This window comes from Tribolium castaneum, chromosome 10 (genome assembly GCF_031307605.1).
Source record: "Tribolium castaneum strain GA2 chromosome 10, icTriCast1.1, whole genome shotgun sequence".
NCBI classification, from domain to species: Eukaryota; Metazoa; Arthropoda; class Insecta; order Coleoptera; family Tenebrionidae; genus Tribolium; species Tribolium castaneum.
This window is the reverse complement of record NC_087403.1, coordinates 7,007,734-7,020,206: the sequence shown is the minus strand read 5'-3', so window position 1 is coordinate 7,020,206 and position 12,473 is coordinate 7,007,734. Positions and strand designations below refer to the sequence as shown.

The 12,473-nt window shown below is 38.5% G+C and overlaps 1 protein-coding gene across 3 annotated transcripts; it reads right to left on the bottom strand.

Moving 5' to 3' along the window:
* Positions 1-1,440: 1,440 nt before the first annotated feature.
* Positions 1,441-10,253, bottom strand: LOC100141543 (receptor type guanylyl cyclase-like). 3 transcript variants are annotated; one of them, XM_015981060.2, is made up of 15 exons: positions 9,924-10,253; positions 9,261-9,429; positions 9,017-9,200; positions 8,768-8,973; positions 8,455-8,572; positions 8,128-8,399; positions 7,875-8,081; positions 7,472-7,556; positions 7,288-7,417; positions 6,379-6,871; positions 6,180-6,332; positions 2,762-2,942; positions 2,354-2,693; positions 1,938-2,303; positions 1,441-1,875 (listed from the first exon to the last, which is right to left on the bottom strand). In XM_015981060.2, exons 1-15 carry the CDS (start codon positions 10,164-10,166, stop codon positions 1,627-1,629), a joined length of 3,396 nt encoding a protein of 1,131 aa, XP_015836546.1. In that variant the 5' UTR covers positions 10,167-10,253; the 3' UTR covers positions 1,441-1,626. The 3 variants fall into 3 exon arrangements, with proteins under 3 accessions (XP_015836546.1, XP_008200652.1, XP_008200654.1); XM_008202430.3 differs by having other exon boundaries at positions 9,975-10,253; XM_008202432.3 differs by lacking the exon at positions 9,924-10,253 and adding an exon at positions 9,476-9,857.
* Positions 10,254-12,473: the final 2,220 nt, after the last annotated feature.

The window sequence follows — 12,473 nt, the reverse complement described above, 5'->3', positions numbered from 1 at the left end:
AAAAACAGTCTGTGTCATTTTTAATTTTTCAAATTTTTTAATCAATTTTTTGTGGTGTTTGGCGTTCGTTTCTGACGTGATTAACAAATTGTTAAATATTTTATTTGCGTTAAAATATCATCAGGTGAATGCAAATTAAGCACAAACAACTTTTTCTATGTTTGTGTTTAAATTATCCAAACAAAACGAGGGAAGCTTAAGCGATGAACGTGGTGAATGTTTCCATCAAGATTTAAAGTCTTATGAAGAGAGATATTAGGGTTTTTGGAATAAAAATATGTTATACGTTTACTACTAGTCTACATTACGATAAACTGTAACATTTTTGATGTTGCAAAAATTGTCAAATAGTGTTACTTTATAATGAATATTTTAAAAACTTGACGTCCTAATATTTTCCGACTTCAGTATCAGACTTAGGGTTAATTATTATTCTACCGACACACGTTGGTTTCATCTGTTGGTAAAAAGTTTTTTGTTTTAATTTTAATTTACAGTGAGTTTAAAGTAACATATAAAACTCATATTTTTGTTGTGGGTCATTTTTCAAAAAACCTTGAACAGGTCGATTTTATTTTTGTAAATGCTACATTTGTGACGGTACTGGTCACTGAATAATGACTGAATAATGAATATGTTTTTTTGTTTTTTTTTTAATACAAACGTTACTGTTTTTGATAGTATACCATTAGGCATTCGGATAAAAAAGGCGTGTATTTCGAAATTTTTAGTAACATCATCCCCAAGGAGTAAACAGGGAATGAGTTTGTTTGCAGTTATAAAAACAAGTAAAAGTAGCTAGAGTTCGTATTGTGTCACGGCTTTAAGTTTACAATGAAATTATGTGTTCCTACTTTTTGCTTGAATACAATAATTTGCTATTGGATTTTCGCGCTTAATTCCTCTAAATTTTATTTTAAGAATCTAGATTTAGAGCGTGACTGCTCCATGAACCGCTGCATTAGAGCGGTTTTTGCGTTTTTTTTTTCTAAAGTCGGTATTTATCACGGGTGATCTTTTCTCATTTCTCCCATATCCCGTGCGTTCTATTTTTCTTCACGCCTCCGTGACCGGCAGCTACATTGTGTCTCGAATCGATAAAAATTTGTCTGAGCTATAAAATTTTCAGCATCTGTAGTTGGTTATATGTGAAAGGTGTAACGCGCCTATAAATCGCACACGGAGGTGGAGTTCCGTTGAGAGAACGCGCCGGATAATTGGGTAACCTTTCGATGCGAACAAAAAATAATTGGCATTTATGAAATATGAATTTGAAATAAGTTATTCTAATTGAATTTTGTGCCTGTTGAGCCCTTGAGCGTAGGTGACATGTTGACATGTTGCTACGTAAAAATCCCCAAATCCCGGAGGATCAAAGGGGGAATTATGTTTGACGCGAGTTGGTTTATTGCGGGAGCGAGAGGGGCAGTGAGAGTCGAATTCAGTTTAAAAATCTTTATTTAGAACAATAATTAAAATAACCATAAATAACATATATGAAAATAGAGGAAACTGAATCACAAATCTGAACCTAATTTGACTTAGGTTGTTGGTTCAATACTGTTTAATAATCCTGCCGTATACAATAAAATGATCCACTTCACCTTAATTTAGCAGGAGGATTGTTCACGCATTCGAATTGTACTCTGGGGGTGACGTTATGGAAAGCAACGGTAACGCGGCTTCGTCAATTTGATGATCTTGTAAATTCATCTCGTTTAAAGCCTTGCCGCTATTTGCCATTTGTTTTCTGACACTGTTAGGTAAGGGGGTGCTTGGGAGCTTCCCGGGCTTGGGCTCGGTCTGCGGCGCCTTGATCGTGGTTTTCTTCTCGCATTCGCCGTTAAGCCAGTACGTCACCATCTTGCCCTTTCCCTGAAACAACCCCGATTAAGATTACATTGGCCGGCTAATAAAAAAATCAAATTATCACTCACCTTCAACTCAACCTCGCCTCTCCGTTCGATTTCAAACGTCCCGAACCGATCCAGGAATTCTTTCGTGGCTGGGCTTATGTGCACCCTTAACGGGCTTCCGTTGGTCTCCATTCTGGATGCCGTGTTGACTGTGTCTCCGAAGAGACAGTATCTTGGCATTTTTAGCCCGACAACGCCGGCAACGCAAGGCCCGGTGTGGATCCCTATTCGAAGTTTCAAGCTCTCGTCCGGCCGGTGCCTGATTTTGAAGGTTTTAACGGCTTTTAGTAACGCTAGTGACATCCGTGCGATTTCTCGCGCGTGGTTGTTCCCATTCCTGACCGGCAGTCCTGACACGACCATGTACGAGTCGCCGATAGTTTCCACCTGTAAGCAAGTTTAATAGAGGCATTGAAAGGGTTAGTCAGTTGGTGTACTTTGTAAACATCGAAGTTCTCGATAATGGAATCAAAGCATGTGTAGAGGTCGTTCAAGAACTCGACAACTTGCAGCGGGGTGCTGTCGGCGGACAGCTGGGTGAAGCCGACGATGTCGCTGAAGTGTATGGTGACATTTTCGAAGGTTTCGGCAATGACCGACTCCCCCGTTATCAGCTGTTGCGCGACGCTTTTCGGCAGCAGCTGATAGAGCAACTCCTCGCATTTGCGCTTCTCCTCCAAGTAATCAGCAGTGCGTTCCTCCACTAGCGACTCCAGGTTGTTGGCGTACTGCTCCATCCGCGCCAGCAGATTGTCGAGGAGATTTCCATCGGATTCCCTGTAATGCAATTTCGGCAATTTTACGTCGAGCCAAACAAGAGTAATTTTGTTTGGCTACAGACGTACTTGTTTATGTGCTTCAGTTTGGTCTTGAGGGTGTTGAAGTCGGGCCTGTCGGCGGCGTCCTCCGACCAGCACTTCTTCATCAGCGAGGCCACCTCTTCCTCGCACAGCGCCTCCCCCAAAGAGGGGCGAAGCGGTTGGCCCCCGTTTGCGTCTGGTCCCCAGCGAACAGCATCGACTTTTTCTGTGAAAAACTTGCGGATTAAACTGGGCAGCAAGCCAATTGAACGGGCGTCGACCCCAACTCGGATTTTATTATTACAAATGTGTTTTGTGTAAAAAACTGATCGACACGGTTTTTTTCACCCGAAAGTCTTTCACGACTCTAAGCGCTTTAACGCAAAAACGGCGCCGCTTTTCATTCTTTTTAATTCCTCATTTAAGTGTCAAAATGCCATTAACCCACTAACACGTATTTGCGCCAGATTAAAGCAATTCTTTCGGCCCTAATTTTTAAGAAAAATTGCTACTGCACTGAAAGTAACATCAAAGCATTTGTCTCCCGGGGAGACTGCACTAAAGATAATGTGCTCTTTTTGCACTAGAAAACAATCAAATTTCCGAGCAGCTTTGTCGCGCTGATTGCACTTCCCTGCTAAAAACTTTATTTGCGTTGGAAGTTTCGACTTATGATCATATCAAAACTAGCACTAGCGAAAATGATATGATAAACTAATAATTAAATTAAATAGAACAACGTCTGGGACAGAAATTAATTCAGACCGTGTTCCACGCCTGACTTCTATCTACGGCTCCACTTACACCATTTATATTCATTGAAAAATCTCCAGTGGCACACATGATAAAGGAAAAACGTGGCGCATCTTAGCACTAATTATTTAAATCCAAGGCACAATAAACTAATCTCAAGCTTTTATCATCATTTTCAAATTTACTGAACGTTGCAGCTCTTCAAAGTGTTCTTTACGGGATTTTCTTGCCCCGAATGGACTCACTCTATTAATTGAAATTTGAAATTTCTCTGATCAATATTGATAATATCGGAATGGGTAAAACAAAGGAGCCAATTTCGAAATAATTTCATTTCGGTGTACATACATTGGATCAATCAATTAAATTAAAATTTTATATTTGTAATTGCATAATATAAACTATGAAATGTCCGATAAAGTGATTGTCCTCATGCATATTGTAATTTGTTTTTTATGGCCCATAAATTCCCGAAACTCATATTTAAAGCAATCACAGACCGAAATAAGAAAATTGCTTCGGTGACTATTTTTGTGTTTATATTTTTAATGAATCGTAGCTGTCTTGTCGCAAATTTTAACTTGATTGTTTTGTTTTGAATAAATTTTGCGTAAAAAATCCCGTCTCGTGATTCATTAGTGGGCTACTGCGGCACGGTAGTTAAGCAAAATGTTAGAATAATTTGATTAAGTGCTAGCTAAGTTTAATATTCAAATGGCGATGAGACGCTCGCTCGTAGTAATTTCAGTTCGTTATTAAATATTAACATAGACTAAAATACTGGTCGGTTAGTTGAAAAGGATATTTGCGAGCAAGTCTCAAAGGAAGTCGCTCGTACAACATTTACAAGTTTCAAGCAAAGTTTGAAAACAAATGAAGACATTTGCGTATTGTACACAACATGCGAAAGCGTGGGAACCAAATAAACAAAACTTTTGATGAGAATTTTTATTAAGTTTGTGAGGGAAAACACTGAAAATAACTTGTGACTATAAGTGCATGCAGTGCGTGAATTACTTAAATGTTTGAAGCGATCTTCAAGAATAGCATTGCAGTTATCACAATTAAGAGTGCAATGGGGCCTCCGGACTTCTAACAGAGGGCTGACGGCCCTCCGAGGCGACGTGTTCGAGTCCATTTCCAGGCCCGGAGTTTCCGGCGGAAGGGTCAAAGACATGTCAGAGCTTGCACTTGCCATGTTGCTCAGAACATAGCAAACGTGCCAGTACCGGTCGCAACTATGGTCGACGTCCTACTGTCATTCCAACGACTAACTCGCTACTACCACACATTGAGAAATCAATGTTCCTGCGCCGGTCCGTTCTAAAGCACAGCTTGAAAGCTCGACTGATAGAAAAGTGCCTCAAATCTTACTGCAAATCTGACAATCATCCTAGATTACATCTTTTGACGAACTTTTACAAATTAAATTGTTGTGCATCCAGCGCACTCGCTTTGCCTGCTCCCACATTTAAAATAAACCAACCAACAACTGATTAAGCAATTAATTTCAAATTGACTAGTCCGCGATCAAAGAACCCCACCAGCCGGAAAATTCACTTGGTACATATATCCAACCATTTTACGCTCCAGATAAACGCAAAACACGTCTTGGCTTTAATTTGATGATTAATAGAAAAGCAACTAGAAATTAACACTCGGGATAATACGGCGCTCATCCCACATGTAAACAAACCGGCAAGCTTAAGCGACTTTTCCGGAATTTACTATCACGATTAGTTTAATCAAAATTATCGCTTTTATCTTCAAACTTGTAATTTCCAAAGCCCCCATTAGTTTCATGATGAATAAGAAGTTACCTAACTACTATTTTTAAACATATCGATAATAAATTGCAAAACGTAACAGGTCGAAAGGCTTCATTAAATGGAATATTAAAATTTCCTCGCAGAATTTAATAACTGTCAAAGATAGACGCATCAAAGACTGTTGAGAAGTAGTTTTATTTATTTATTGCTGGAACAAAAACGAATTCCTTTGAACAAACTGTTATGCGCACCTATCTAGCATCCAAGGGTGCTATATTAGTTCGATTAGATGCTTAGTTACCACGCTCTAATGAGGTAAATTAGATGGTTCGTGGTTTTAAGCAAAACAAGCTCTAAATTTAGGTTTGAACAAACCTTTGTCACGTAAAAATTGCATGCATTTTGAGTTAGAAGTATACATCATTGCCGACGGTAATAAAATGGCAATAAATTTACCAATAATATTGGGCACTCAACGATTTTCCAATAAAATTGAAACGGGAGCAAAAAGACAATGCAATTTTTCAGTGGAATGATTCTAATAAAATTGGCAGTTAAAAGAGCGTACTGTATTGTTACAAATTTCATATTTTGCTGCAAAATCGTTTCATTAATTCCGTTCAACGGCAACTTCGGTGTGTTAAGAAAAAATCCGGACGTTTGATCGTTTTAAGTGTGGAAAATTGATTCCGGTCGGTTTTAATTAAACATTCCGCGTTTGAGTCGGCAAAATTCAGAACATTGTTGAAAAATACAGAAAGTTTGCTTGTTAGACGATGTCTGTTTAACCAGCTTCATACAGAGCGGCAGAGTTTCGTATTCACCTCACGTGATCGGGGATATAACTCACACAGAGTTAGCGCGTTTGAGAGGGAAAAATATGCGTAACTTTTTATGGAATTTGCGCGAATGGACCAATAAAACAGTGAAATTAAACTCACCTTCGGCTGTTTTGAATTCATCTAAATGGAAAACCCCTTGTCGTACGATAATTTCGTGCATTATCAGGGCAAATGAGTAAGTGTCTCCTTTCGGAGTCCCGCAAGGAGGGGGGTTCTCCTCCCGGAGGAGCTCCGGGGCCGTCCAAAGCTGACCTAAGAGGAGATTTAAAATCTCTTTAGTTTTATGACAGCCGCTTACGCTCCCAGTAACTATGATCCTTCGTTCCATCGTTGTGAGGTCCGTGCTTTCGTAAAAAATGCAGTCCGAAGTCGGAGATTTTCAACACGAACCTGCTGTCCACTAAACAGTTTGTTGATTTTAAAGCGCCGTGAGATTTAATATCGGAATTATGCAGGTAGTTCATGCCGCGAACAATGTCCATTATTAACGACATTTTAAACGTGGTATCGATTTTCACGTTATCATTTTCTAATATATCCTGCAAACTGCCTTTCGCGCAATATTCACTCAAAATGCAGTTGGGAATGTCTAAACAAGCGCCGTGAAACTTCACTAAATTATCATGCGATAAGTCTTTCATCACTTTCAACTCGATCAACTGCTCGCGGGTTAGCTCGATCTTGACGTCTTGAATTTTTTTCACCGCCACTCTAATTGCCTTGTAGAAGCCTACTTCCGTGTACAGTTGACGATCCCCAGCCATGCTTAAGCCGTCCGTCCCTAAGAACGTCTGGAACGGAATTTATTTTCAACGCAAATACGCGATTTTTCCTATTTTGTTGCTTTTATCCGAACTCTTATAACCAGGAATTTCCAGGAATGGTATTCATGTAATACGAGCAAATTGGAATAGTTAGTCACCGAACACCAAATCGGCGAATATTTCCAGTACCCAGAAGCGTGCGTAGGTATTATTATACAATAAAAATCTGAGTCGGAATTAATGAATCTCAAATAAATTTATCAGCATACTTAGGAGGTATTGAAATTCATGAAAATGCTAATTAGCTTAAGCCGCACCGCGCTGCCAACCCCCACTACAAGCAATCAAGGCAAGGGTAAATTAAAATTTTACACTTAGGAATAATACTTCAAGACTCGAAATTCGGGTTAGAAGAGTTCGGTGCGTTTTATTTATTAAATTACAATTTGGCTTCCTCGGCGGGCAGACGAAGTCGATTGAAAACTGCTCCTCGGCTTGATCGGCACGAAAACGATATCATCGTAATCAATTTTCCAGGCCATAGAATAGATAGCTTTCTTAAGTTTAAAGTGCCTAAGAGGAACAAGATTAGCCGGGGTAATTCTAATGATCATAATTACAACATACCTATACAGAATTATCCCCACGATCAATATCGCCAAGCAGAACACTAGTATAAGCGAAATTAACAGAACTTTAACCGCATCAAACTCTAAAATTTGAAAAAATTCGTTATCTTGTTTGTCGTTTCTAGCCTATTTTTCCTTAATAATAGATGATTTATGTCAACAAGCCGCGATCGAAATCTCGGTTATAGACAGATTCTAATCAGCAAATAAACGGAAAAATTAGAAAGCACTGAACTCACGCCCAGCCTGTGAAAAAATCACCGCAATTAACGCAAACCGCCGATTAATAATCGCGTGGCAATTTAAATACAATGAAATAATTAACCGTATCAGTGTTTTGAATTTGTTTAAGCAATCATTGCGAAATAGAAAGAAAAAACGCCGTTTTCTGGAAAACCTACTTGGGCACAGGGACATATCGTAGCCACAGACAGGCGTATCAAGTGGATCTTTCCCACTGATCCACTGCACGTTCCAAGAAGTGATATTTTTATTAAGTGTTGTAAATTCAGCAACGACATCATACTTATCCGAGCCATTCAGCTGGAGCATTACGTAGGTTGCAACCCTCTGTCCGTTGCAGTTCATGGTTACGTTCCCGTGCTTCCCTGAAAGAAACCGTTAGACCGGGGCGGCACTCCGGCAGGACAGAACCTGCAAAAGTGGTCCCCATCATTTTTTTAACCATGTTGTAGCCCGTTAAGTTCTCCGAAGCTGATAAGGTCTGATTTAAAGCACTTGTGTACAGCATCATTCCGTCGTACAAGCCATCAAGAAAAATCGAGCCGCCCTCCACTCGCCGATTGCGAAAGTTAATTGCTTCAGACGATGTAAACGTGAAAATTGAGCGAAAACCTTTTCTCGCCATTTCGTTGCGTTCATTAGTGTCATTTGCATCGTACCAGGGCTTTAAGGCTTGCTCGGTTCTACAAACACCCCCGATAAGGGTCAGAATTTTTGCCGGGGGTGCCAGATACCTACGTGTTGTAATACGTTTGGAAATTGAAAACTGTGTACTCCCCGCTTTCCATCATGTTTAATTTCTGGGCCGCGATGGCGAACTCGCGGAGATTGGCCACAGTGGTGCAAGTCAAAATGACTGAAAAAATCAAACCGTAATGCTCTTGAGCATAATTGGAGCGGCGATAAGTGTTTAATCACCCGAGCCTAATGAGAAGCCAAATACACACTGTAATTATTATAATACGATGTTGTGCACTTATGACAACGTGTTTAACTTGTCATTTGATAAGTGCTTGTGTGAGAAACGATCAATAACCGGATAAAAACTTACTGCCGTAGCTGACCCCCACATTTTCCTTCAAGTAGTTGGAATAATCCTTATTTAATAAAACCAAATCACCGTCCACGTATTTAAGATTCTCAACCGATTTCACCTCCTCAACCACGCTCCCCAATATAAACTTGCAACTGTTCTCGCCACCGACCTCGTTTTGCTGATTTTTTTCGTACATCAGGGCGATTTTTTTCCATTTGTACCTGGGCAGAAAAGTAACAAAGGCTCGCCGCCGTTTGGTCTCACCTGGCCATTATTAAGTGAAAGAATTCACCGAAAGATCTGTAGTCAATTGGACCGGTATTTATCGTCATATAATATTCATTCGAACAACCCGTCTTATTTTCCACAAAATCGTGCGTAAAGCCTCCGGGAGTTATCACGGGCATTCCGTGATAACCGATGTATTTTGCAACTCGGGACACACTTGCTAAAAATTAATAGGAAGAAGTCCCACGGGTCCCACGGGAGGAATTAGTAAATTATTTACCGAGACAGTAGTCACAGATTGGTCCAAGTATTAAACGAGTACAATTCTCACTCGCAGGAATTAAGTGCACGGTGGCGAATTCCTGCATGCAGGAATCGTTGTAGAACTTGAATTCGAAATTGTATTTTATGCCTACGTCGGCCTTAAACTCCTCAATTGTTGCCTCGGCCTGAAATAGCGCGCTCTAATTAAAAGTTTTTAATTACAAACACCACCTAGTTGTATTGAAAAATTTGGTTTTAATTTAGTACTTTTAATGAGACTTGCCCCAAATGTTATCTAATTGGCTCTGAGTCGTTCTACGAGGAGTACAAGTACTTTATTAACCACTTTCTTAATCTTAAGATAAAGCAAGATAATTATATCAATTGGAATCTAAAAATAGGCGAGTTAGTTAACCTTTCAAAAATGCAAAATTTTGGTAATTTTTTCTGAAACTGATCGTATCTCCAGTTACCGAATTTGCAAGTCCGATCTTTGGGGACTTATTTAGGTTGGTGCTTGGTTTTAAATAGCCGTGTTAAAGTCACACTTTTAGTTCCTTTAAAGGGACAATTGAGAGCACCAATCAGGTGTATCACTGGAACGCATTTATATTTCAAGTGGTTTCTTAATAATGCTATCACTTTTACAGATTTAAAAGTGTACCGAGTCGACACGAACCTTCTTCAAGTTGACTAAATAAAATTCCTGGTCGGGTAGTATAACAGCTACCTTAATTACACAATTTTCGGGGTCAGTGCAAGAATCGTAACAATGCGCAATTTCCGTTTCCGCTTGCTGTTGACAGTCTGAGTCGTCTGTTTGGCAGTTGTCCACCCCCCATGGACGGATCTGCAGAACCGAAGTGTCCCATTCATAGGCAAAACCAAACGCAACAACAAAAAATATCCTAAATAAGAACATAACTAACCACTCGAAATTTACGACATAACCGCGGACAATTAACGACCCGCACTCAGCGCATTTTATGGAAGCAACGAATATACTAACTTCAATACTGTTGTCGATAGCAAATATAGATAGGGCCGCCCGCGCAGATAAACAGATAACTTCTATAATAAAAGTAGACTATGCTGTGAAATTTCATAATTGATTAAGTACCACAAGTACTAATTTAATATTACTGCTACCAAACCGAATTTCTGATTGCTATCTCTCAGCACGTCTCGGCAAAGTGCAGCCAGTTTCAGACCAGACTGTAGATGAGTGGCTCCGGCGAACTCCTGAACCAAATTTAATAATTCTGATTTCATCCTTTGTCAATAGGCGCTGATTAGGAAACAACTACTAGTCAAGCTTGAGAAACAGTTTAATTGGGAAAATTTTAATTTGGGCGCCAGATGGTTTTCATTTTAATATGATTAACAGATGGCCAAAATAATAAGTTTTATCACCTTTTCTTTTAATTACGAATTATCATAAATCAGCAATAAATCACACTAATGAAAAAAACATTTTTTATTTTATTTGCTTTGGTCTCGTGGTTGCTCCCAAGCACGCAATTCATTATTTCCGTGCATTTTTCAGTTTTGGAAAGGGACTGCTTGTTAAGGGAGGATTAGGCGACGCTATTATTAACTAATAAGCGTGTCTGGCTCAAATATCACCAAGTAACAGAAGTAATCTGTTGAAGGGATTAAGGCCAGAGCGAGGAATATGAGTAATTAACTAACTTCTGTTTTCTACGGATTAACTCTCCGAAAAAGCAGCATTAAAAAATCCGATTAGGAGTTGGGAAAGTTTGTAATAGAAGATTTATGGAAGAGTTTGACAATGAGCCGAAAGTTCAAATCACGCAATATTTCGGCCAATTCCTCACGAGAGCAACAACAAGCAATTTAAATTTCTTTCGACAAGTTGCACACTTTACAACTTGTTTAATATCTCCTTTCCAACTATCGTTGGAGGGTCCCAACTTTGTTGAGAAATGTTCATTCATCTTCAAAACAGCAATAAGTGGATAAATATTGGAGTTTTGACGAAGTGAATGCTTTTATAGGCATTATTTATTTAGGACGAGAGAGTCTACATTAAAGATTCTGAAATGATTAGACACTGAATACTCAGACGATAACAGAAAGTCTTTTTTATCAATGAATTATGTATACGTTCGATCAATCAAATCTTTTATTACGTCACTGCTGGATACGTAACACATAATTATTTCAAACAAATCCCATATTTGCGGTGGAGTCACAAAATTTTATTTATATATCTGTGTCAGGTGTTTTGATATCTGATAAATTTACCAAAACAGAGATAGCAAAAGCAGAAAGCAAAAGATAATAATTTAATATTTTTTTTTAAATTAATAATGAGGAAAATCTATACGTGATGTTCGCCTCTTGTTTCTGCAATTTCCGGCGATTCCGCGTAATCCGTATCAAGAGTATTGTTTATTCGAAGTGCGATCTATTTTAAAAATATTTCGTTCCATGTCCGACGCCGGGAAAACAGAATTTATTGGAAAATCGAAAACCCTGATTAAAGGGATCTCCATATTATAGGTCATGTGAAACAAAAATGAATGACAGTGGATTAAAATGAAAAACAGTGTGCAAATTGCCTTTAATACTTCCACAAGTTTTAATTGGGTGTTCAACTAAAAAATTTAATTACAAAAATTGCGCACACGATTTGTTTAGCTCACCAGAGCCGTGGTAAAATTTTATTTGTAATTAAATGGTTGGCGGTTCACGAAACTAATTCTCGCAAACGTAATTTACGGAGTAATAAACGTAATCAGGAAGTTTTCGATTTAATTAGTTTTGTCTTTGCGGTTAAAAAGATATCGGCACAAGCGATTTCTAACAGAATGAAGAAAATTTCTAATTGTTTTAACAAGTGTTCAAAAAGCGTCACCGGACCAGAAAATTACTAAATTGGGTAAAACTTTTCGCCTACCATTAAAAAATCGTATTTTTCGAGAGCCTGAGCATATTTTTGCGGAAAAAAGCGTGTTAGTAGATCGAAAGGCAATTCTTTATAAAATTTTGCCAAAAATTTGTTGCTTTAGGTCCATTTTTCAACTAGACACTTAATTATTAAGCGAAAAATTATTAAAAATTACCCAAAAAAATCGCCGAAATGAATCGATTTAAAGATAAAAACCCCTTTTTGTTAAACCGAAGCAAGAAATAATTAGACAAAATCTTGTAACTTCTGGTATTTATTTAACAAAATATTAAGAATTCTTAACAAAAGTCAGAT

Excerpts from the sequence above, each read along its gene's own strand:
- LOC100141543 (XM_015981060.2), bottom strand. The coding sequence starts at position 10,166 with ATGTTCTTATTTAGGATATTTTTTGTTGTTGCGTTTGGTTTTGCCTAT. Across the intron at positions 9,201-9,260 it reads AATCTGTGACTACTGTCTCG|CAAGTGTGTCCCGAGTTGCA; the intron begins GTAAATAATTTA and ends ATTAATTTTTAG. Across the intron at positions 2,694-2,761 it reads AAACTGAAGCACATAAACAA|GGAATCCGATGGAAATCTCC; the intron begins GTACGTCTGTAG and ends ATTGCATTACAG.